General features: G+C 38.9%; 11 protein-coding genes across 11 annotated transcripts; all 11 read left to right on the plus strand.

Moving 5' to 3' along the window:
* TM35_000054540 (uncharacterized protein) lies at positions 1-3294 on the plus strand (the record flags this gene model as incomplete). The annotated part of the gene is made up of 1 exon (XM_029023109.1): positions 1-3294. One exon carries the CDS (start codon positions 1-3, stop codon positions 3292-3294), a length of 3294 nt encoding a protein of 1097 aa, XP_028885924.1.
* Positions 3295-3535: 241 nt separating this feature from the next.
* TM35_000054550 (putative cleavage and polyadenylation specificity factor) lies at positions 3536-5938 on the plus strand (the record flags this gene model as incomplete). The annotated part of the gene is made up of 1 exon (XM_029023110.1): positions 3536-5938. One exon carries the CDS (start codon positions 3536-3538, stop codon positions 5936-5938), a length of 2403 nt encoding a protein of 800 aa, XP_028885925.1.
* A 297-nt stretch (positions 5939-6235) lies between these two features.
* TM35_000054560 (uncharacterized protein) lies at positions 6236-7168 on the plus strand (the record flags this gene model as incomplete). Its single annotated transcript, XM_029023111.1, has 1 exon — positions 6236-7168. One exon carries the CDS (start codon positions 6236-6238, stop codon positions 7166-7168), a length of 933 nt encoding a protein of 310 aa, XP_028885926.1.
* Positions 7169-7436: 268 nt separating this feature from the next.
* On the plus strand, positions 7437-9617 carry TM35_000054570 (uncharacterized protein; the record flags this gene model as incomplete). The annotated part of the gene is made up of 1 exon (XM_029023112.1): positions 7437-9617. The coding sequence occupies one exon, from the start codon at positions 7437-7439 to the stop codon at positions 9615-9617; it is 2181 nt and encodes a 726-aa protein (XP_028885927.1).
* Positions 9618-9849: 232 nt separating this feature from the next.
* TM35_000054580 (putative DNA-directed RNA polymerase subunit) lies at positions 9850-10248 on the plus strand (the record flags this gene model as incomplete). The annotated part of the gene is made up of 1 exon (XM_029023113.1): positions 9850-10248. One exon carries the CDS (start codon positions 9850-9852, stop codon positions 10246-10248), a length of 399 nt encoding a protein of 132 aa, XP_028885928.1.
* Positions 10249-10540: 292 nt separating this feature from the next.
* TM35_000054590 (putative elongation factor) lies at positions 10541-12472 on the plus strand (the record flags this gene model as incomplete). Its single annotated transcript, XM_029023114.1, has 1 exon — positions 10541-12472. One exon carries the CDS (start codon positions 10541-10543, stop codon positions 12470-12472), a length of 1932 nt encoding a protein of 643 aa, XP_028885929.1.
* Positions 12473-12927: 455 nt separating this feature from the next.
* Positions 12928-13734, plus strand: TM35_000054600 (putative electron transfer flavoprotein; the record flags this gene model as incomplete). The annotated part of the gene is made up of 1 exon (XM_029023115.1): positions 12928-13734. The coding sequence occupies one exon, from the start codon at positions 12928-12930 to the stop codon at positions 13732-13734; it is 807 nt and encodes a 268-aa protein (XP_028885930.1).
* Positions 13735-14156: 422 nt separating this feature from the next.
* Positions 14157-15569, plus strand: TM35_000054610 (uncharacterized protein; the record flags this gene model as incomplete). Its single annotated transcript, XM_029023116.1, has 1 exon — positions 14157-15569. One exon carries the CDS (start codon positions 14157-14159, stop codon positions 15567-15569), a length of 1413 nt encoding a protein of 470 aa, XP_028885931.1.
* A 392-nt stretch (positions 15570-15961) lies between these two features.
* On the plus strand, positions 15962-18616 carry TM35_000054620 (uncharacterized protein; the record flags this gene model as incomplete). The annotated part of the gene is made up of 1 exon (XM_029023117.1): positions 15962-18616. One exon carries the CDS (start codon positions 15962-15964, stop codon positions 18614-18616), a length of 2655 nt encoding a protein of 884 aa, XP_028885932.1.
* Positions 18617-19912: 1296 nt separating this feature from the next.
* On the plus strand, positions 19913-20278 carry TM35_000054630 (putative Qc-SNARE protein; the record flags this gene model as incomplete). Its single annotated transcript, XM_029023118.1, has 1 exon — positions 19913-20278. One exon carries the CDS (start codon positions 19913-19915, stop codon positions 20276-20278), a length of 366 nt encoding a protein of 121 aa, XP_028885933.1.
* A 1271-nt stretch (positions 20279-21549) lies between these two features.
* Positions 21550-23274, plus strand: TM35_000054640 (putative poly(A)-binding protein; the record flags this gene model as incomplete). Its single annotated transcript, XM_029023119.1, has 1 exon — positions 21550-23274. The coding sequence occupies one exon, from the start codon at positions 21550-21552 to the stop codon at positions 23272-23274; it is 1725 nt and encodes a 574-aa protein (XP_028885934.1).
* Between the last annotated feature and the right edge of the window lies 1 nt (position 23275).

Raw genomic sequence — 23275 nt, forward strand, 5'->3', positions numbered from 1 at the left:
ATGAGACGGTTTTATAGATTAGGCTGCAGACAACCATGGCGACTTCTCTCTGTCAACACTTTGGTACACTTCTCCAATACGTTTAATCAATCTGGTACGTTTACTGTTAATGAGGGAAAGTGTTCTCTTTCTACTACATCTATCGAGACGCCTGAAATGAAGGTAAATCCTTTTTTTTCTAATGTTGTTTCTGATCTTCAGTTGCTTCAGAAAAAATGGATGAGAGAGTTTCGTATTTGTATAACTAGTAGCTCTACTTTGATTATTGAGGCTTTAACAGCTGATGAAACACCTTCCTGGGCTCCAATTGCTACGTTAGATGCTGTTAGATGGCCGTGGGATCTTGTCAAAACCGTGGATGCTGCCTTAATTCCTACTAATACCACTAGTACTAATACTAATAGTAATACCACTAGTACGGCAGATGGTCATGGTATTACTATTCTGGACCTACACGATCGTGCTGAGGATGTTGCCGTTGCCCAACGAGTACTGACAGAACGGTATCCAAGACTGCGATTGCATATTGATCATTCTAAAGGTACGGACCTTCAAGGAACGGTAACACATTCTGTCTCCGTTTCATTACAGAGTCGTTCTCATGGTACAGATTTATCACCTGAGGAAACTGCTGTAAAAGAATCATTTCTGGGTGAATCAATAGGATTAGGTTTTTCTCAGACTGCACGACGTGCCCTTCGAGAAGCATTTCAATCAGCTGGTATGCCTTTACCACCACGACATATTGAACGTGATAAAGGAAAAAGCGAGATGGATATCTATCTAGATACTATTCGAAATGCATTAAATGAGGATATAACTGTTGTTTCGACTCTAATAAATGATGAACAAGTGAAAATTTCTGTCGAATCATGTGGGGGTCGTCAATTAAATGTATTAGATGGAAGGCGCGATGACGCCTTATCAATTGTCCTGGCCTGTGTGGAAAAGGCAGCAGAGAATGTTAATAGCATCGCGACAGAAGAAGCTCGTAAACGGATCGCAGATCATCCTGTAGTTTTGGCCCTTCCCCAAAAAGGACTTCGTCCCAAAGAAATATTACGTCGTTTGTTAATGCACACTTATGGTTTGCTGGAGGAACGAGTACACATTATTACCTCACAGGGTAATGACCTTACATTCACTACCACAATAGATACAGAACTCTCCTGGGGTGACCAGTCTGACAGCACAAAAACACCTGTTGTTATTACTATCGCCCGTGCTGCTGGAGTGAATAAAAAAGCAGCAGAAGAACTTGCATGTGTGATAGCAATTCAACGATGTTTTCCACGCATTTTTCAAGAACAGCTCTCGTATCATATGGATGTAAAAGAGATTTTACGATCTACAAAGGCTACTAGTAAAGAATCTATTTGTCCTCATATTTCCAAGGGGTTGTTAGCCCAATTGCGCTGGGCTGCTCGTTGTGAAAAAAAAGAAATCGTCTTTGATACCGTACAACTGCTTCCAAACTCTGAGAATGAAGAACTTGGAATACGTACTACAAGGGCTTTATGGGCGACACAACTATTTTTTGTGAATGAGAAAGGTAATCGTCAATTGATTTGTCTAGCATTAGATCCAAAAAAATCAATAAGTGAACAGAAGGCGGTTGCTGCTGCACTCTGGAAATGTTTTAAAAATCTATGTAATGAAGGGATACAGTATGCTATGGATCGTGGACTTATTAATAAGGATGGTGATGTAACTCCCTGTGAAGGTATTTCGACATCTGCTGAACCTATTCCTAGGAATGAATATGAAATTGCAGCAGAATGTGATCCTTTTATACCTAATTTGCAGCTGCTTCCATCTCAGCCAATTTCTGTTCCTTATCGTCAATCACTACTAAGTGTCTTTAGAAGAGGGGTTCAATTATATGTGGAGCTGATGAATGAAAGGTCCAGTTATAATAGTAACAGCAACCACATATGTGATAAGAGCATAAGCCCCTGGAGATTGGTTGAACATACAGAAAAAGTTCAATCGAATGGTCATTTTAAGGCACAATTATTAATTAGAACTACTACTGCTACTCCTACTACCACTACCACTAATAATAATAATAATAATAATAATAATAATAATAATAATAATAATAATAGTGATAATGATGGTATTGGTGATCAATTGAGTGGAGATATGTTGCTCGGGGAAGTGTTTTATTCAACCACAGCTATTACTGCTATATTTAACGCTTTTAAAAGTTTATTTGATGAAGGGGGTTTAATTGCAAGATCTGCGAAGGAGGACGTTCAGGTAAACGATATCTTTAGTGACACACTTCAGCGTGTGAATTTATTTCCATCCTTTCCAAGAGAACTACCTGCTCCCACACCACTGGAGACTGTTGCTCAATGTGTAATGATAAAATATGGTTTGGCCACAGAGCTACATATTACAGGGGGGGGTAAAATTGTCAACGTACAGCTTTTTGGTCGCAGCCCTAGCTCACTGAATTGTGATGATTCTAAAGATCAAAGTCGTTTTTTTCTGGGACATGGTCGAGGAAGTTCTTTACTAAAGTCTGTTGTTTCTTGCTGTAGACATACCTTTAATACACATATGCCTCAAGATGGTGATATTCCTGATGCTTCAACTGTGGAGTCTATTAAGTCTGGTTCGGTACAGGTGACGCCGCGTGCGGGATGCCTTCTTGCTTCACAAGTGGAAGCTGTGAAGAATGAACTCCTGGAAAATAAGGCTATCTCAGCTTCAGCCTCCATCTTTGTCGGAGTCGACATCCGACCTTCAAGTTCCAACATCTTATATGAAGCCAAGTTGTATGTGGTGGATGAAATGCGAGTAGTTGAACTGGAGCGTACTTCCCCAAACTCTGATCTTATTACATCCCTCTGGAACTTAACATCCAGTGTTGTACGAGAGATGGGTGGGAACACTCTCGACGTGGAGAACGTACAGAGAAAGTATAGCGGGCCCCACCACCACATTACATTACAGCGACTTCTTGAAGATATCTACGGTCTTACTCTTGTAGAAGAAACACTGCTAAAAGACCAACATTGGCATTCTCACCTTAGTGTTCGCATTTCTGATGATCTTTACTACACAATTGGCTATTCTGTGGGTACAAAAAAGAAGGAAGCTCTTGAGATGTCGGCGATAAAAGCGTTGAATCGCTGCTTTGGTACGGTGTCAAAATCAACGACACCGCATACAGGTGTATCAGTGTCAACAATCACAACAACAATGGCAACTTCTGAAGAGGAGCAGAAGTACTGCGGTTTTATTTACAGAAAATTGGGTGAAAAGGAAGAGTTTTGCATATAATTGTAGCTCTTCATTTTTTTTTTTTTTTTTTTTTGCTTTTTGCGTCTCTTTGCGAAGGTTTTTTTTTTTGCTTTTTTTTTTTTTCCTACCACCACATTGGTTCATGCAACAAAATTTATAAATGTGTCCTTTTCTTTTTCTGTTAAACAAATGTATTTTTTCTTTTTTTTTTATCTTTCTATTTGATTTTTTTTTAATTTCTTATGATGAGGAAGTATCTTAAGTTTTCTGAGGTGGTGTAATGCTACGGGCCTCTGCTGCCTCAATCAAACTAACAAACCTGTATGGGGCACCGTCAGGAGACACGTATCATGCGAGTGATCCATTTGCTAATTTAATAGAAATTGATGGTATTCGTATTTTACTGGATTGTGGATGGAATGATACATTTGACTCCCATTATCTTGACAAACTTTTACCCTATCTAGGTGACGTTCATGCTGTCTTGTTTTCCACATCAGAACTATCCTCATGCGGTGCACTTCCTTTTGTGCTGGAGCACATTCGACCTGGAACTTGCATTGCTGCTGCCGGTTCCACGTCAAAGATTGGACTTCATGGAGTTTTGCATCCATTTCTTTATCTCTTTCCCAATAGCCATACCTTTCAACTTGATTCTGGGATAGAATTTGAAATGACAGTAGATAAGATATACAGCACTTTTCGAAGTGTAACAGAACCATACGGAGGTAAAGTAACAATTCGTCATCGTGATGTTGAAGTTGAATGTTATCCTATTTTTACTGGAAGAATGCTAGGAGGACATGGATGGCTTATAAAATATCAAATTGATGAATTATTTTATTGTCCAGATTTTTCTTTAAAACCTTCATATGCGTTAAAGCGATTTGTGCCACCTACAACTGCAACACTTCTCTTTATTGATGGTTCTCCACTTCATTTGAGTGGGAATTCTGGTAAGAAGTATGAAGAACAATTAAATACCTTTATTCGAGAAGTTTTAAGTACATTAAGAAATGGAAAAAATGTTTTGATTCCAGTATCTGTTGCAGGTAGAGGTCTTGAAATACTTACCATTGTTATACGTCTACTTATGGAAAAGGGAGGAGATAACTATACTGTTGTCCTTGCGTCTATGCAGGCAGCAGAATTGTTGGGGAAGGCAAGTACCATGACAGAAGTTCTTCTGGATGAGGTTATATTAAGTGAACATCCATTATTTGCAAATGTTGTAACTTGTAAAACGGCACAAGAGGTTATGAATGTGACAGGTCCAAAAGTTTGTATAGCTGATGGAGAGACTCTTGATTATGGTATATCCGCAGAACTCCTTGAATATTTTTTGCAAACTGAACCTGATGAACGAGAAAATCTAATTGTTTTACCTACTACACCTAAACAACAAACAAATGCTTTTACAATTGCTACATCAAGTAAAGGTGATGTTATAAAATTACAGTATACGAAACGTTTACCATTGGGCAAGGAAGAACTGGAAGAATACTATATTCAGTTAGAATATGAATTAGAAGAACAGAAAAAAGCTATGGAAAGTGGTGCATATGAGGTTGCTGCAATTGAAGAAGATGAAAGTGAAAAGGATGAGGATGCAGGTGGAGAGGAAGAAAAGACTGTTGAAAAGGTACAACAGTGTACACCAGGTCTTGTACTTCCTTCTTACATTAGTTTTACTTCTAAACATCTTCAATTCCCTATATTGGAGACTACCATTGCACTTAACAGTGCATCATTGAAAAAGATGGATTATTCGTACGGAATTCCTGTAAGTGATGAACTTCAAACTCTTATGCGACGCAGGGCACCTGCCAGGGTTTACAGTGATGAAGGACCTGAAGGAATTCAGTTACACAATGATGTTCAGGCAGAAGCAAACATTCCCTCAAAAACAGTCTTAGTGACGACAAATATGCGTAAAAATGCTCGTGTTTTTATGACAGATCTTTCAGGCTTCGCAGACTCTTCAATTATGCGGAGTTTATTAAAATCTCGATTTAGCTTTCCTAAAAAAATAGTGGTAATACGAGGTACTATTGATGATCACAGAACATTAACTCAATTTTGTCGATCCGAAAAAGTAATGAAATGTGGCGAGAATGTTTTTCTTCCGAGGCCTTTGGGTAGCTATCTGGAGTTGGCTACTCACGTATATTCATACATGGTTCAACTTGATCCTATGTTGGCTAACACACTTCCATCTTCGCTAAAGCGAGTAAAGGAGTCACGATCAAATGGTTCATGGGATGTTGGGTGGGTGGATGGTGTTCTGACAAGTTCCATTGTTTCAAGTGACCTTGAAACAGAGGAAGGTCAACCAATAAAACGACTTAAGATAGATAGTGGTGATACCCAAGATACTGTATTTACCCTTATGGGTCTTTCAAGTGAAACGGCACAGTTGTGTGCTCAGGAACGAGAGTCACGAGGTCTTCAACGTGGTTTGTTTTACGTTGGTGAGATAGACTTGCATAGACTTCGTGACACCGCACGAAATGAAAAAGGTCTTCGGGGAGAATTTCATAAAAGTGCACCTATGCTTGTTTTTGACGTTGGCGTATGTGTTCGAAAGAGCGCCAATGGGAACGTCTCGCTCTCCTCAATGGTTTCACCCTCTGTTTTTGCTCTCAGAAAGACTGTTTACAATCAGTTTTCTCAGATTCTCTAGAGAGGGGATATATATTTGTTGATGGAGAAAAGGGAAATTTGTTCTTGGTGTGTTTGTTGTTGTTGTTGATTTTCTTCTTTTTTTAATGAGTATCTCTTATTATCTCTTTCTGTGTGTATGTGAACTTCACTTTGGTATTAAAATAAATAGGTCTTATATATATATGTATATTTCTTCCGGAGGTGTATGTGGTTTTGTGTCCCATGCTTTCCGATGTTGTTCGTTTTTTTTTTTTTTTTATGTTTATTTATTTATCCTTCATTTTATTTTTTTTTTCATTAGTGCACTACGACATTTATGTCAGAAGCTGAGGTTCTTCTTCTTAGTCTTGAGGTTGAGGCAGCTGCAGTACGTAATGCTGATCTCTCTAGACAACTCGAACGTCTAACCGATGAATTGGCGTGCTCTACAGTACATCGTCTGGAGAAAGTAGAGACTGTATCTGTAGGAACTCAGACCGAGTTTGACGTGCTGCGTGATGTGTCTTTGGATCTAGATGATCTACTGTTTGAGATGGCAGAAGTAATGTTTCGTCTGTACCCTACAACACCGATTGATTTATCATCCCGGGAGGGTGACAAGTGTAAGCGCCTGGAGGAACTCTCGCAACGTTGTTTACGCGAGATGCGCTCACTTAGAACAGCATGGGAAACTAAGCTTGAGGGATACAATAAATTTATAGAGGATCTTCAGAAAGCGCTAGGTGGGTACTACCGATCCCTAGAAGGATTGCAGTGTCAGTTGCGTGACAAGGAAGTTGAGTGTGCAACACTTTCGAAAGAGAATGCCCAACTATTGCGACAATGTGCGGAGCTTGAAAAACAGTTAAAGTTTGTACAGAAGGATGCAGCTAATGCCAATAACAAAGTAGAACACTTGATGCAACAGACTACAGATCTTGAGTTCGAAAGGTGTCGACTTTTAGATAGAGAGACTGTTCTAGCAAATACATTGGATTCATTAAGAGCAGATTGTGCCCTTGGGCCATGGGGGGATAGGACCGTCTTTAAAAGTAAGGCTCTTGAAAAGGGAAGGGGTAACTCTCATATTCCTCATAGGGAGAAAGAAACACCCACATCCGGCACTGACAGAGGAGTTTCAGGAGGTTTTTCTGTTCAGGATGTAATGTGGGCCTGTCAAGGTTCTACTGTCAATCGAGCCTTTCCTGAGTTTTGTCTCCCTCCCGAAAAAGTTATTGATTTTGGTTGCAAGTTTAATCCCTCAACATGAACAGTGATTGCGCGTTAGTGTAAACTGGAAAAAGTGACATCCCGACAAACGTTGATGATCTTGTTTATTATTATTATTATTATTATTATTATTATTATTATTATTATTATTATTATTATTAGTAATAATAATAATGATAATGAGTCAAGTGAATTCTTTTTTTTTTCTTTTAATTTATATCATAAATGGTTTGTCTTTATTTTATTAATTTCTCTTCCTTGTCCGTTTTAATTATTCTTGTAGCCTTTCCATCTCATTAGTTCCCTACATGGAAGGTGATGTTGATTCTCAGCTGCAGTGGAATACACTATTGGCTGACGGTGATGCTGCTGCACTTATTGCTGTATTTCGAGAGGCTGTGGAGGCTGTAGATACACTAGAGAGTCGCAGTTTAAAGTATTCTATATCAAAATTTTTGGAATCTTGTTTATTCACATCCGCTTTAGATGTTGATTTACCAAAACTATGCTCCACTTCCTCAGCGGAGTATATAGAAAATGTTTTACAGGAAACGAGCGTTCGCCCACTCGACCCGCGTGAAGTTCTTTCTGAGTTGCTTTCTATTGTAAAGTTTGGCAGTGGAAAAGTTATCACTGTTTATTTTAGACTTCTTCGTGCAGCTCTACGACAGATTTTATTAGATACGATACGTCGTCGAAAAAATAATGGTACTGTTGAGGAACAATTGTTAAAGACGCAGATGACTATGCGTGCTTGGTATGTGAGTGTGAGTGCTCATATCTCAGATATTATTTGTACTCTTTCTCAACGAGATGCACTCCCACAGACGGTAAAAAAGGTAAATAAGATTCAGGAATGTGACTCTAGTAGTGAAGATAATGATGATGAATATAATGATTTAAATTTTTCTGTACCATCTATTAACGCTGATACGCTCGAGGCGTTGCTTGATCTTTTACTAGACCTTATGACTATGACGAGAGATACGAAAAGAACAACTCAGCTACTTTTAATGGTAAAGGCAGTAACCATTTCGGCTCAGCCTTATCACAAGAATAATAATGATGATGATGATAACGATAACAATCAGTTAACACAAAATGTATTGATTCTTCTCTCTCAATGGTCAAGATCTTTCTATCATGTGAATAATCCTCAAACGAAAGAGTCAGTGTCTTCTTCTATCCTAGAATGTTCATCTCCTGGGGTATCACAAAATGATTTTATGAAAATAGGAGAATCTGTAACAGAGGCACTGTTACGCATTCTTCCTCGGGGAGAAATTTTCTCTCTTCTTCTGGATACTTTAGAGAATGAATTTCGTAGGGAAACGATGGATATTATTACATATAATGACAATGAACGTGGTAAGAGTGTTAGTGACACCAAGGTACTAGCCTCGTTGCATGACTTCAAAGACGAGAAAGAAATAATTCAAGTTCTCTCTGATAGTGATTCGAATTTTGATCATGATGATATTATCTCAGATTATCTGTCTTTGCGAAAAGTTGGTGCTATGATGATATTTCTCGATTTAATCATAGGTGAAAACTCTTCCTCTTGCTCATTGTTTTCTAACTCTCCAACGACTCTCTTCTTTATCTCTGGTCCTTTATGCCTGGAGAGTCTAAAGAGTTCTTCACTATGCACTGTTATGTCTGGATTAACTTTTTTGTTTGTCTTACTTTCTCATATTGATGCGTATAGTATATTTGCTAATGGTGAAGTAAACATGGAATCTTCGAAAATATGTGATTTAATTGAAAAGAGTACAACATTTCCTTCCTTTAATTTTCGTACCAGAAAGTTTGAACTTATTTTTGAATTGGTTAAAATGCTGATAAGTATTGCAACAACATGCCCCAGCAAAAAACATCGTTGGATATCTCGTAATATTTTTACTATTATGATTCAACGATGTGCTGCTAATTTACGTATGTTGTTATATTCTTCGTTTCTCGTTGTTACACCATTTGCGTCTATTTGCTCGTTAATGTTGCATTCTTTGCGTGATGAGTGGTCCAGTAGTCAATCTTTGCGTAATCAGTCAGAATATCTCTTCCTCAGAGACATGCTTCCTCGCTGTCTCATTCAAGCACAGGAAAACTGGGTAAAGAAGTTGCAATTTGGTGAAAAATCCTTTATAGATCCATTGATTCAATCACTTAATTTTGTGCGTTCTATCATTGCTGAGGATTGTCGAAAAGGTAGTAGGAGCACTTTGTTTCAATTTGACACCAGTGGAAGTAAAGTCCTTATTCGCAAAACCACTGGAGAGGGCACTAAAAGCGGCAACTGCTGGGACGAGTACCTCCGTCAATTACTAGACATTGTTGTTGCACCTCTCCGTACTGCTTTGGCGGGCGCAGCTGACGGAGGGGCAGTCTCAATGACTACATGTTGCATGGCGGAACTCTCCCCCCTTGATGTGTTTGCACTCAATATGGCATTGGATGGATTGGAGAATCAGGTGACGTGTACAGTGTGAAAAATGTGGTATACAGGTTTTTATTTATTTGTAAATTTAATTGAATGCAAAATAAGAAAAAAAAGAATTGGGGTATGGTAAGAATATATATATATTTCTTATGATCGTCTGTTTGCTAGATCTATATTGTTTATCTGTTTTATTCTCTTGGTTGTCTTTTTTTTTCTCTCATTTTTATTTTTATTGTGTTTAGTTCCGTTTTTCCCTACACCACAAGACTGTGTGTGTGCGAATGATTCACTCAGAAATTGTGGGTGAGGAGGAGGATGAGCTAACATCTGTTGCAACGTGTTCCCGAATCACTCCAGTGGAAGAGAGGAGGAGTAGCGTCTATTTGACGAAATATGAAGTGGCACGCATTGTTGGCGAGAGGGCACGTCAAATTGTGAACGGTACCTCAATGTTTTTGCACAATCGAAGTAATGCAGGTGAACGAAGTGCGTTGGAGTTGGCGGAGCGTTGTACTGATCCACATTCTTCCTTGGTAGACCCTGTTTTTATTGCGAAAAATGATCTCTTGCAGGGAAGAATACCCATGATAGTTCGAAGGACTTGGCCGGATGGAAGATCAGAATATATCCCAGTTTCTGAGCTCCTTGTTGATAAAGCTATGCTAGATCTACAAAAATAAAAGTGTGACACATACGCTTAAGAAGAATAAGGTTATATTCGCATTCAGATACCTTGAGACATTTAACAAGGGTTATATGTATATATATATATATATATATATATATATATATATATTTTCTTCTTTTTTGCGTGGATGAGTAATGGGGTTATTTCTCTTGTCTCTTTTCTAATAATGATATCTGTTCTTTTTTTTCCCTTCGTAATCTCTGTTTCTTCTCTTACTTCCACAAACAAACAAATATCCGTGCGTGGGCCTGTTTTCAATCTACTAAGGTAATCAGAATAGGGTGATGCGTCGTGGTTTCCGAAAGGTGGCATGGGCCAACTATTGTGTTGCACTTTTCCCGTTGATGCGGTGCCTTCAGACCCGGAGTGAATTGCGCAACATTGCAGTTATTGCACACGTTGATCATGGCAAAACAACACTAGTTGATAGTCTGCTAAAGCAATCCGGTACTGTGGTGGAAGCCCGCAATCGTCTTATGGACAGCAAGGATCAAGAAAAGGAACGGGGTATTACTATTCTTGCTAAGAATACTGCTATCCTTCTTCCTTCAAAATCTGGTGAGGCACAGCGACGGGTTAATATTGTAGACACTCCAGGTCACTTGGATTTTTCGGGAGAGGTTGAACGTGCACTTCAAATGGTAGAAGGCATTCTTCTTCTTGTTGATGCCAAGGAAGGTGTACGCCCTGGTACACGCTACGTTCTTCGAAAAGCTCTTGGTCTCAACCTTAAGGCAATTGTCTGTCTTAATAAGATTGACAAGGATGATACCAATATAAAAAAAACTGAGGATGCTATTCAAGATCTTTTCTTGGAAACTGCAGATAATGATGCTCAGTTAGACATATCTTTTATGTATGGATCTGGTCGTGACGGATATATGAATGAAACACCAAAGAAGGATGGAACTCTTGACCCTCTTTTTGACAAGATCTTTAGTACTATTCCTGCCCCACAGTCAGAAGAAGGAGGGAAATTGCAAATGCTTGTGGCTCAAGTTGATGTAAATGAGACTACAGGACATAAAATTGCCATTGGTCGTATATTCAAGGGATCTGTTTCAGTTGGTGACGTTGTTACAGTCGCTTTGGAAGATAAACAAGTAGATGCTCTTGTAAAGGATATTCAACTTTTTGTTGGAGTTGAAAAAAGCAGTGTTCAAACTGCATCTTTTGGTGATATATGCATCATGACTCTTCAAGAACCCATTGGAGAAAAGGTACCTATTAAAATTGGATGTACTGTTTGTCATCAGGGAGTGGTAGATAAATTTCCTTACCGAAGACCTGATGAACCTACGTACAGCCTTGTGCTACAAGCCAGTGAAGCCAGTTGGCGTAAAAAGGAAGCAAATGAAAATTTTGGAAATATTCATGCGTTGCAAAAACGATTGGAACGAGAAGCGATGGTTAATACGGCACTTCAACTTACTGGTATTGGAACACCGCATATCACTTTAATGGGACGTGGACCTCTTCATCTTTCTGTTATTATTGAGGATATGCGTCGTGAAGGGTATGAGTTTGAAATTCAAGCCCCTCGTGTGCTTACTAAAACTATAAATGGAGAAGTATGTGAACCATACGAACGAGTTAATCTTGAGTTTCGAGAAGAACTTGTATCTGACATGGTTTCTTTTCTGAGTAGCAAGATGGGAGAAATAGGTGAGATTACTCAGTTATCGAATGAACGTGTTCTGATGGACTGCGTTATACCCGTGCGCTTCATGTCCCACGTGCCGCTGCGCTTCCACACTCTCACGGGCGGCGACGGCGTTCTCCACCACAACTTCGAGGCGTACCGTCCAATGGCGTCGATCGACACCACACGCGAGACGGGCGCCCTCATCTCCGTTGAGAACGGCGAAGCCACCGACTGGTCCCTCGCCGGTCAGGCACATCAGGGCCGTTTCTTCGTTGTCCCGGGCGACATCGTTTACTATGGACAGATTGTAGGGGAAAACAGCAAGACATTATTTCAGAATCTCGGTATCAACGTATGTAAGCGAAATGAGCAGCTTGGCGGACTGCGATCAAATGCCAATGATAAATCGAACAGACGAAGATCGTCATACACAGCATTTCGTGCATCTTTTGAAGATTGCATCGCATGGGTGACAGACGACGAACTGGTTACTGTGACACCGAAGTCTATTCGCATGCGTCAACCGAACTTCAACGGCAAAACAACGATGCGCAACTCTAAGAAAAAATAGCGCTTTCATTGCAGTTTTACATTTTTTTTCTTGTTTACAGGAGACGTACACTGTTGATGAGATTTGATCACATGCTGTGTTTTCACATCTTTTTTTTTTTTATTTACAGGGGAATGAATAGGATATAATTAACATTTGGGGTTCAGTAATACTCACAGAGGAAAAAGAAAAAAAAAAAGAGGCACGAACCCATAGTTCGTGTAGTGTACTTATTACGAATATGTAATCCCATTTTATGAATCGAGATACATGGCAATATCTTCTCATTATAGTATATATATATATTTGTTTATTTATATGGTATTACAGGGATTCTCTTCTCTTTCTCTCTCTCTCTCTCTCTCTCTCTCCTTTTGTTATCATTACTATTCTCTTTTTTTCCTGTGTATGTGTCCTTCTTTTTTTATTATCTTTGAATAAACTTTGCTCATTAGGAGTTCTTTAAAGTAGACATAATGCTCTCACGTACCCTTCCAGTATTTTTTGCGACCAGCATACCAACAAGAATGAAAATTGTTGTTGGTGTAAAACGCGTCGTGGATTACACAGTGAAGGTACGTGTGAAGGATAATAAGATTCAGAGTGACGCTCTTAAAATGAGCGTGAATCCGTTTGATGAAATTGCCATTGAAGAGGCTATTCAAATGAAAGAAAAGAAACTTGCAAAAGAGGTGATTGCAGTAACCATAGGAAACAAAAAAGCGGAGGAAGTTCTTCGAACAGCAATGGCACTTGGCTGTGACAAGGCTATTCATATTGTTACCCCCGAGGAAGAGAGTGATGGTCTTGAGCCACTCGCTGTTGCAAAGATTTTTCAGAAGCTTCATGAAGAACTTAAACCAGATATATGGATACTAGGTAAGCAGGCAGTGGATGGAGATCTTGGAGTTACAACTCAGCTGCTTGCTGGTTTACTTGACATTCCACAGGGGACCTTCGCATCTAAAATTGAAGTTAACAATGGAAAGGCGAAAGTAAGTCGTGAAATTGACGCTGGACATCAAATCGTTGAACTGCAAACACCCTGCGTTATTGCTGCGGATCTTCGACTCAATACTCCTCGATTTCCAAAGTTGCCAAATATCATGAAGGCGCGAAAGAAACCCATTGACACTCGAGATGTGACTTCACTAGGTGTGGATATAAAACCTAGAATGACAAGGAAGAATGTAACGGAACCGGCACCTCGCAAGGCTGGTATCAAGGTAAAGTCGGTTGAGGAGTTGTACGATAAGTTGCAGAATGAGGCTAAAGTGCTCTAGGTTTATATGGCCTCCGTACAGTCACATTTGAAATGTGAACTACCAGTTAAAAAAAAAAAGAAGAGAGAAAGGTACCCTGTTTACCTAAATATATATATTATACGTATATATGTATGTACATATACACGTCAAGTGTTCTGGTCAATTGTATGCGAGCGAGATGGGAATTTTTCTGGGTATCACTCTGTGTAGAGTTGGGGAGAGGAAGAAGTGAGGGGATAAGAGTCATTAGTTAAATTGTTGGGTGCATGAATTGGTACCGTGAAGAAAAATCAACAAAAAAAAAGAAGAAAACTATAAATTTAAAAGGTTTTCTTGGGTTTATGTCTTTTTTTCAATTCATTTTTTTGCTTTCTATTTATTGCGTAGTTTTTGTTTTTATACCCCACACAGATTTTTTTATTTTATATATATAGGTCTGTATGAGATGCTCTTCGACACTGTACAAGGTGACAAAGGTGCCTACGCGTAGTATTGTGCCTGCCGACGTACTTCGATACCACCCTAGATATTCTGTATCTCGAAAAATGGTTCTGAGTAGTTCATTTGACGCTGTAGATGAAAATAACCGATTTGTTTCACTTCGCCTTATTCTAGAGAAGCTTAGTGGACATGTTGGAAGGAGACAGTATAAGATGCTCTGTGATTCCACTCGATATTACGAGAAACTAAAGAATGAAGGAATAGATTGGCATGAACTCAAATGGCTTAGTAGAGAAGAACTTATTGATCTTTTTGATAGTGTTCTTAAACTATCACACGCAGAAAAAGCTCTCCTATTACCTGCTATTGAGGCAAAAATATGTGGCGTACTTCGTCGCTCTGACACGAGACATTCTACAACATTGTGTTTAAATCGAGGTGTTGCAGAGCATGGGTGGCGGTGTGGACTCTATGGTCACACCAATGATGTTTATTTTGAGGGAAAGGCAAAGGCTAATCCTTCTATGCTGGAGTTGTATCATCGTTCTTCGGTGAGAAGCGTCGAACGATCTGGTGTTCGCGTTGAAGTTCGAACGGCGCCTGATTTTTCTGTAGTAGGTCGCTTTAATCATTCTCTCAGTCCACGTATCTGGAGCACACCAGAGAATCCAACTTTTCAGGTTTCTACAATTGGCTACGAGTTCCGCGTTAATCCAGATGATCCACGAGTAATACCACAAATTGAAGAGGCAGCCGAAGAGTGGGAACTTCATGCTGCTGTTACTCAACAAGTAGTGTGGGAAATGTTAGAAATGTATGCTGTGGAAAGAAATCCACAACCATTAGAGCTAAAATCAGGAGAAATGGGGAGACCTGATTACCCGAGCTTGTATTCGAGTGCATTTAGTGTACGATTCAATTCGACAGTCGACGCATCAGATAGTGGTGATATAGTAACTGAACAACGGATGATGTCCGCGGATGGTAAAGAGGTGCCGTGGTTTAGGGAGCCCCTTCCACAAAATTTTAAAGATGGAATTCCTGTGATTTTACCTTTTGCACCTTCTTTAATTATAAGGAGCTCCTTCCGACAAGTAACATGTTCTTCTTCGAATGATCTTACACATCAATTACTTCAACCAGTAGTGGATGTGACTTGCTTTGTGCACCCCCAAGCATGTTTTTGGTGGTCTGAGGAGGATGAGGAACGTTGCATTGGTCATATAGTAGAATACGCCAAGCGTATACCATTTGCATTACCCTTTAATTTGTACCTTCGAGTAGACTCCTCAAAAGACCTTCGAAGTACACCAAGTAAGGTAGAAATGATGGATAAACGTAGAAAAGAGAAATCCCATTACTTTGACTTGCGGGAATTTCGGAAACTTCAGCTAAATGACCCAAGAGAGTAACAGACATATTTATATTCTAATAACTCTCTTGCAGTACATTAAAATAAAAATAATGATGATTTTTTTTCTTCCAAAAGTAAATGTGAAAAAAACGAGAATGAAGAAGAAGAAAAATAATAATAGAAATAAAAGGCGCTTTTATTTTTATGTTGTTACCACGATTATTCTATCTGAGTTTGCTTTTCCTGTGCATATAACCCCAAATAAGTAAAAAAAAAAAAAAGAAAAAAATGTTCAGGTAAAGAAACTGTTTTGATTTTTAAATGATGGAAAGCTGTTACTTTTTTTTTTTTTATTATTTTCTTCACTTACTTACTTTCTGCTGGTCATCCTCTTATTTTTCTTTTGGTTTAGGTCATCTCCCCCCACTTTTTTTTCCCTTTAGTCCACTTATGTCAGGGTCTATTTCCTCTGTCTTATGTGTACACCCTTCTTCCACAAATAAACACTACACTGTTGTGAACGATACCACTGTGGAGTTAAAAGGGGATGAGTCAAGGAGGGTGGTGGTAGATGATGTCCTGGAGAAAGCAACTGGTGCTGCTGTTTGGAATTCTGTTGGTGAGCATGCATTACAGGCGGTTTCAACAGGTAAACAAGTAGTTGTCTTTGTGAGTGGTTCTACTGGGAGTGGCAAAACACAAATAGTTCGTGGTAACGCTGAAAATCTTAATGATGGACTTATTATTTGTGTATTAGAAGCAGTAGCAAGAGTGGGAGAGTCCACCTTGTGCTTGGTTCGTGTTCATAACGATACTGTTCAGGACTTGTTTACAAATGCAGACAACCTAAAGCTTAAGCAGGAGGAAGGAGGTACTGTCGTTGTGAATGGGGCAACCATTATGCGGGTAAATTCCGTTGATGAAGGAGTACAGCACATCAAAAGTTGTTTTTCCAGGTGGAAAGATATCTTCACTTCAAATCCATCAGTAGAGGCTAATTCCTTCCTTGTGGCGTTTCTTAAGTGTAACGGAGGTGGTTGCATCACTGTTCTGGAATCTTGTGGAACTGAGGGATTTCTCAATATTTCTGGTTCAATAACACCAGAAATATTGACAGAGACGGAAAAGAAGAATAAAAATTTTTCTCATCTTTCGGAGTTGTGGGTTGAGGGTGCAACAAATGCTGATTCGAAGGCTCTTAATTTTCGTGAAACAAAACTTGGTCAGATTATTCAGCCTGGTCTTTCTGCTGCCATGGAACATAACGGCTATGCAGTACATGTTGTTTGTGTAGACGACATAAATGGTTCTATGGAAGAGGCAGAATATATGATTTCTTACAGTGGAGCCTGTGTAAAACAGGAGGCTCTAAGAACAGTCAGTGAATATAAAGAAATAATTGCAAAACTTGAGGAAAATATTGAAGAAAATAAAAAGTCGTTAGATATTTTACAAGAAAGTACAAAGGTAGCTGAAAATGCTGCCTTGACTCTCCAACAAGAGTTTTCACGGAAATTGATGGATTTACAAGAGCGCTCTAATAAGATGAATTCCAGCTTGGAGGAAGAAAAGATAGAGCATCAAAAAACATTTGTAAATTTTGCAAAAGTCTACGAGCAAAAGTTACTTGAACTAAGAGGAAATCGTGAGGGTGAAGCTGAAAGAATACGTAATTTAGAAAAAAATGCTCCTTTGCAAGTGACGATGGAAATTAAAAAAATGAAGGAAAATATTCTTTTGGAGCATAATCAGTATATGAAGAATCTGCAGGAAAGTATAAACACGGTTACAAAGGAGATTAATGCTATTAAGGATAGAATAGAGACGCGCAAAAATTCACTTGAGCGAAAAAAACTTGAAGAGGTTAACGCATTGAAACCAATAAAACCTCTTGAAGAGGAGGTGATGAAACTACGAATTGCGTTGAAAGCTTCTTCTGGGAGAAACCGAGAGAGTGGTCTTACCCCAGATGAAATAGAAAAAAATAGGTTGCTTTGGAGTACTCGTGATGAACTTGATGACCTGGTGTCTGACTTGGAGCAGTTGGCTGAGGATTCCCTGCGACTGGAAGGGGTGTTGAAGGTGGGAGCTGGAAGACCAGAGGATAAGAGCGACTCGGATGAATCGCTCGAAATTGTTCACGAAACAAGGGAGCAAAGAGCTGAAAAGATGATGAAAGAAAAAGCTAAAGAAGAGGCAGAACAACGACAAGCTGAAGAGGAGAGAAGGTACAACTTGGAATGGAAACATTTTCAAGAAACCATACGAAGAGATGCCTTTCTGACGGATTTGTTAAATAAAGTTATAAATTATCTCGGGTATGGAACAAACTGTACGGTAGTCACTCCTGATGGACTTCAACGGAAATTTATTTATCTACAAAATGGGAGTACTGAGATTGGATTACTCAAACACGATGTGGATAAGGGAAAAGTGCCACTTGGGAAAGATCCAGAAATTGTGTACCCCATTTCGAACATTAAAGCTATTCACCTTGGCCAGCACTCTACTACGTTCCAAATGCATCTTTGCACGATCAGGGGTAGAACAGACCCTTCTCGTGAAGATATTCCTTCTGATATGGAAGAAGTAAACATAGCAAATATACATCGTTATTATTATCGTAGCTTGAGTATTCAATTCACAGAAGAAAAAGGTTTTTTAGACTTTATAGCAGACACTGAAACTGACTTTGAGGGATGGGTTTCTGCACTTTATCAAATTACAGGGAAAAGACCTATATGGGGAAAAAGATTATTTATTGACCTGGCACCAGGATTCGAGAGTCTTTCATCTTTGGAACGAGACTTTTGTGAGATTAATCATATCCTCCCGATGGAATATCTTCGAAGTAAAGAAGCTATACTTGAGAACAACAGACGTTCCCTTGTTACACTCTATGATATTCGAAGAATTTGTAGAATTGATTTACATCACTCTCAAAAGCTTCAAGAATGTTGGACAAAGCAGAGGTGGTTGACGCAACGTCACTTGAACTATTTTAAGTATCAAGAGTATGCTGACAATCTTGCTGATCAGAGCGATAAGAGTCTTGATGATGATGAGGAGGAGGAGGAGGAAGAGGAAGAGGAGGAAGATGATTAAACATATGACTAACGATGATTATGATAACTTCACGGGTGCTTGTGATTAGATATCCGATGACAGTGCAAATGAACAAAAACATTATACTTTTTTTCTTTTTCTTTTTATATTAGTAGTACTATCGTTTTTTTTTTTTTTTCTTCCTCAGTGGTTTTCGTACGATAAAAAAAAAGGGACATTTGATATTGGGAATGGATGTAACTGTTATTCTTAGAATGTAATAAAAATGATAATAGTAATAATACTAATTTAACTGTATCATAATGAATGCTGGTGTTGACTAACATTTCCATTGTTTTCTTTTTTTTCTTTCTACTGTCTCAATACGATAGAGAAAAAACCTCAGTTTAATTTTATTCTAATAAGGCCATAAAGAGCCGTGCCAACACCTTTCCTCTCCAAGTCAAAGAAAGAGAACAAAAGATGCCGTTGAGTCCGGCCAGAACAATGCGCGTTAAGGCGCAGAAACAAAACAGTCAGATACACACTCCTCGTCTTTCAGATGAAGAGAAAAAACGCCTTCGAGAGAAGAAAGAAAATAAGTCTCCTGTCCCGACATGGCTTGTGATCCTGATGTTGTTCATTGTTCTCGGATCATCAATTGTACATATATACTTTAAAATTGTTTCCTCACCAAAGATGGGTCAAGTTAGCTAGGTATATTATTGAGGACATGCTCTATTTTGATGTATGGGCTAATAGTAATTGTTTTTGCTCTTCATTTTGTATGTTTAAATGTGTTTAAGTAATTGCCAATGAGACTCTTAATATTCTATGCTAGAAAATATTAATGGATTCTCTATTATTTATTTACTTTTTTTTTCTTATTATTCGTTTTCACTACATGTAGGTAGTATACAATTTTGAGTTATGTTTACACAGTGCCGAGCGTTATGCTCGCAGTTCCTCAAGCGGACGTTTGTAGGAGGCATGGCGTATAATGTGAAGCGACCTTATCGCATCGATATTCGTATGGAACATGACAAGAAGCGAAGAATGAAGCGACGCAACATTGGCTGCAGGCGAATGATGAAATCCTAGTGAAGTCGGTGCGTTTTAATTTATTAGCAGGTATTTTTGCTTCTTATTCTCTCGTTCTTTTTTTTTTTTTTTCTATGTTAACGTGATCTTTGTAGTTATATAGAGGTATTAATAAGTGATTCATAATAAGTTTTTTCCTGCTTCTTCTGTATTTTTTCTTTCCCTTACTCTCTAGGGTGTAGAACAAAGGTGGAGTTCTTCTTTTGATTCCTCCTCATTTTTGTATACAGTTGCACAAATACGTACGTAAGACCAATGAAGATGCGGTCTTCTCTCTATAACACATACAACCCAGAAAAACGAGATGAAGAAGGGAATAACGTCAATAATTCTCATTTTGAGGACGAGATTATACGTGAGAATGAGGCTATTTTGAGTGCTCTTGGTAACACTGTGAGTAGAATGAAGGCATCGGCAGGTGTGCTTCGCAATGAAGCTGGGGATCACAACCGGTTGCTTGACACTTTGAGTGGTGCATTCTCTAGGGCAAGTGGAGGAGTAGGCCGATCAGTGCAGCGGATTGAGGGTGTTATGAATCGCTACGGGTGGCGACACACACTTCTCATAGGTCTGATGGTTTTTATGACTATCTACGGTGTATACCATATTTTGAGAAGATGACTAAAAGGACTCATATATATATATATATATATATATATATATATATGTCTGTGTTTATGTGTGTCTGCTTTTTTTTTATGTTTTCACTTCAATAAAAAAAATGTTAAAATGGTATCCGACTCTATTCTTGTCATAATGAATGTTCATCCTTTTTTTTTTTATTATTATTCTCCAATTTTATTTTATTTTATTTTACCAAAGGTTTACAAATGGTGTGAACACTTTTGTGGTTTTAGTTACTTCGGTCGCTCTCGTGGCCACTGTCGTTGCCGCTTTCTCTTTTTGTTTTTGTGCCTCCAAAAAACGAGTGAAGCGCACAAATTGTTTCGTCCAGGTGACACGTTGGAGAGTAGTGGATCCCTACTTCTATAATGGTGTTTGGGATAATCAGAAGTTGGACACGTATGCTTTCCTTGTAGAACAAGAACAAAAATTTCCTCGTGTTTTGGCTGCCTTTGACCGACGATGGGGTGGTTATCTTTGCCCTTCTTGCTCAAATTTCAGTGATAGGGATATAGAAGTTGTTATGCGACATCATTTGCATTGTGTTAATTCTGTGAAAAATGCAGTTCACTCAAACAGAGGATGGTGGACGAATGTGTACGATAGATCTTATGTTACCGTTTTTTTTTTTGTTTTGTTTTTTCTTCTTTTGATTATTGTTGTTTTTGTTTTGGCAAATTGTGGTTTTGTTACCTTTTGAATCTATCAATGAATGAACTTTTCTTTTTTTTTTTGTCTTGTATAATTCGTATATATGTATATATATAGGGACACCAAGTGAAAGCAAAATGCTAAGGAGAATAAATATCCCAATCGCGAAGGGTATTACGGTCCTAGGGTGCCGCATGCCGTTGTTACTCTCGTCTTCTCGGTGGGAGTCAAACAAACATAATGCGCAACCGAGTGAAGTGGATACAGATATGGATGATTTCATGATGTTTGACGGCGACTTTCAGTTTCTTGATGAGTACTTCGGTGAAGGAGGTGCCGACGTTTTTGACTATATTCCAGAAAATGAGGCAGCTCTTCTAGGTCATGATAGGCGTTAGAAAATAATATTGTATTGTGGTAACTCATATTGGCTTTTAGGTCTTATTAAAATATATTATAAATTCTGCTCTCATCTCAAATAGGTGAGAAATCAAGGAATATATATATTAAAAAAAAAAAACTTTGAGATGTGGTATAATCTCTTTTCTTTTTCCTTTTCTTTTTCTTGTTGTGTATGTGTACGTATTATAAATGTACTTTAGATGGGTAGCAATAACATGGATGCGCCACTTGCGCAGCGAACTTCATCGCTTTATGTCGGTGATTTACCGGTAGAGATGAATAACCCGGAGGAAGTACTTGGTAGGCTGTTCGGCAGTGTTGGACCTGTTGCTTCTATCAGAGTTTGTCGTGACATGAATACACAACGCTCTCTTGGCTACGCCTATGTGAATTTTCAGAACCCAGCAGACGCGGAGAAAGCCATTGAGAGTTTCAACTACACAGATATTATTCCTGGACATTCTATTCGTATCATGCCGTCAATGCGTGATCCTATTTTGAGACGTGCTGGAATTAATAACCTTTATGTGAAAATAGCTGATAGGTCATTAACAGCAAGGGATTTGCGTGACATATTTTCCAGGTATGGTAAAATTCTTTCTACCAAAGTAACTTGTGATACGAACGGAAAAAGTCTTGGCTATGGATTTGTTCAATTTGAAACCGCAGAGGGTGCTAAGACTGCTCTTGAAAAAAGTGTTGAGAGCCTTGGTGAAGCTATCATTGCCGTTGCACCTTTTGTTCGGAAAGCAGAACGTTTGGCGCAGGAAGAGAAAAAATTTGTTAATGTTTATGTAAAGAATATTAAACCTGGAACTACAGAGGATGAAATACGAGGAGAATTTAATAAATTTGGAGAATTAAAGTCTTTATTTCTTTCAGGACATCCTCAACATCAAACCATGTTTTGTATTCTTTCTTTTTTGACACATGATGCCGCAGTTGCTGCCATTGAAGCCATGCACAACAGTGTCTCTAGTCCCATTCTGCTACCCGATAGTAAACTTTTTGTCTGCAGAGCTTTGAAAAAACGAGATCGTCAAGAAATTGCTCAAAGTAGTCAGACTTTATATCAAAGTCAAGGTCGAAATCTTTATATAAAACATCTGGATGAAAGTGTAACACGCGAAAAACTTGAAGAACTTTTTTCTCCATTTGGAAAAATTGTTTCATGTGTTTTGATGAAGGATGCATCTGGAGTTTCAAGAGAATTTGGGTTCGTTTGCTTTGAAGCGAAAGAAATTGCTGACACTGCCCTACGTGAAATGAACGGCAAAACTGTCTTTGGGAAGCCTTTGTATGTCAGTTACGCAGAGCAAAAAGATATGCGGTCTCGCATACTTCATGAGAAAATACAAAGGATGATACGACAGCAGCATCAACGCACTACTATGCCAATGACCATATTAAGCAAACCGTGGACTCGCAACTATCCGGCTAATTCTGTTTTCAGGCCCCCATTCATGCAACCATTCCATGCGAGACGGCAGCCACCTCATCCTCCTCCTCCAATGTTTATGACCTCATCTATGCAGACGCCACCACCTCCTCCTCCTCCAGTACCATCCCAGTTAATGAACCACGGAACCAATAGAACTTATTACACACAACCCCATTTTCCAGTACCGCCACTACCACCGCCACCACCTCCACCACCACCCATTCACTCGGCACAACAGGTGTGGCAAGGCGCCAATGGTGAAGCTTTACGAGAGAGTCATCTTTCGAATTTATCACCTGAGGAAAAGCGAAATATTCTGGGAGAACGCTTGTTTAGCAAGGTAATGGAAATTCAACCGAATCAAGCGGCAAAAATTACTGGCATGTTGCTTGAGATGGAAACAGCAGAAATTCTTGAAATCCTGAATACATCATCTCTTTTAACAGCAAAGGTTGAGGAGGCCATCGTAGTTCTCCGTCAACATACAAACCGAGTATAGC

Source organism: Trypanosoma theileri (assembly GCF_002087225.1).
Source record: "Trypanosoma theileri isolate Edinburgh chromosome Unknown TM35_Tth_5_V1, whole genome shotgun sequence".
Classification (NCBI taxonomy): Eukaryota; Euglenozoa; class Kinetoplastea; order Trypanosomatida; family Trypanosomatidae; genus Trypanosoma; species Trypanosoma theileri.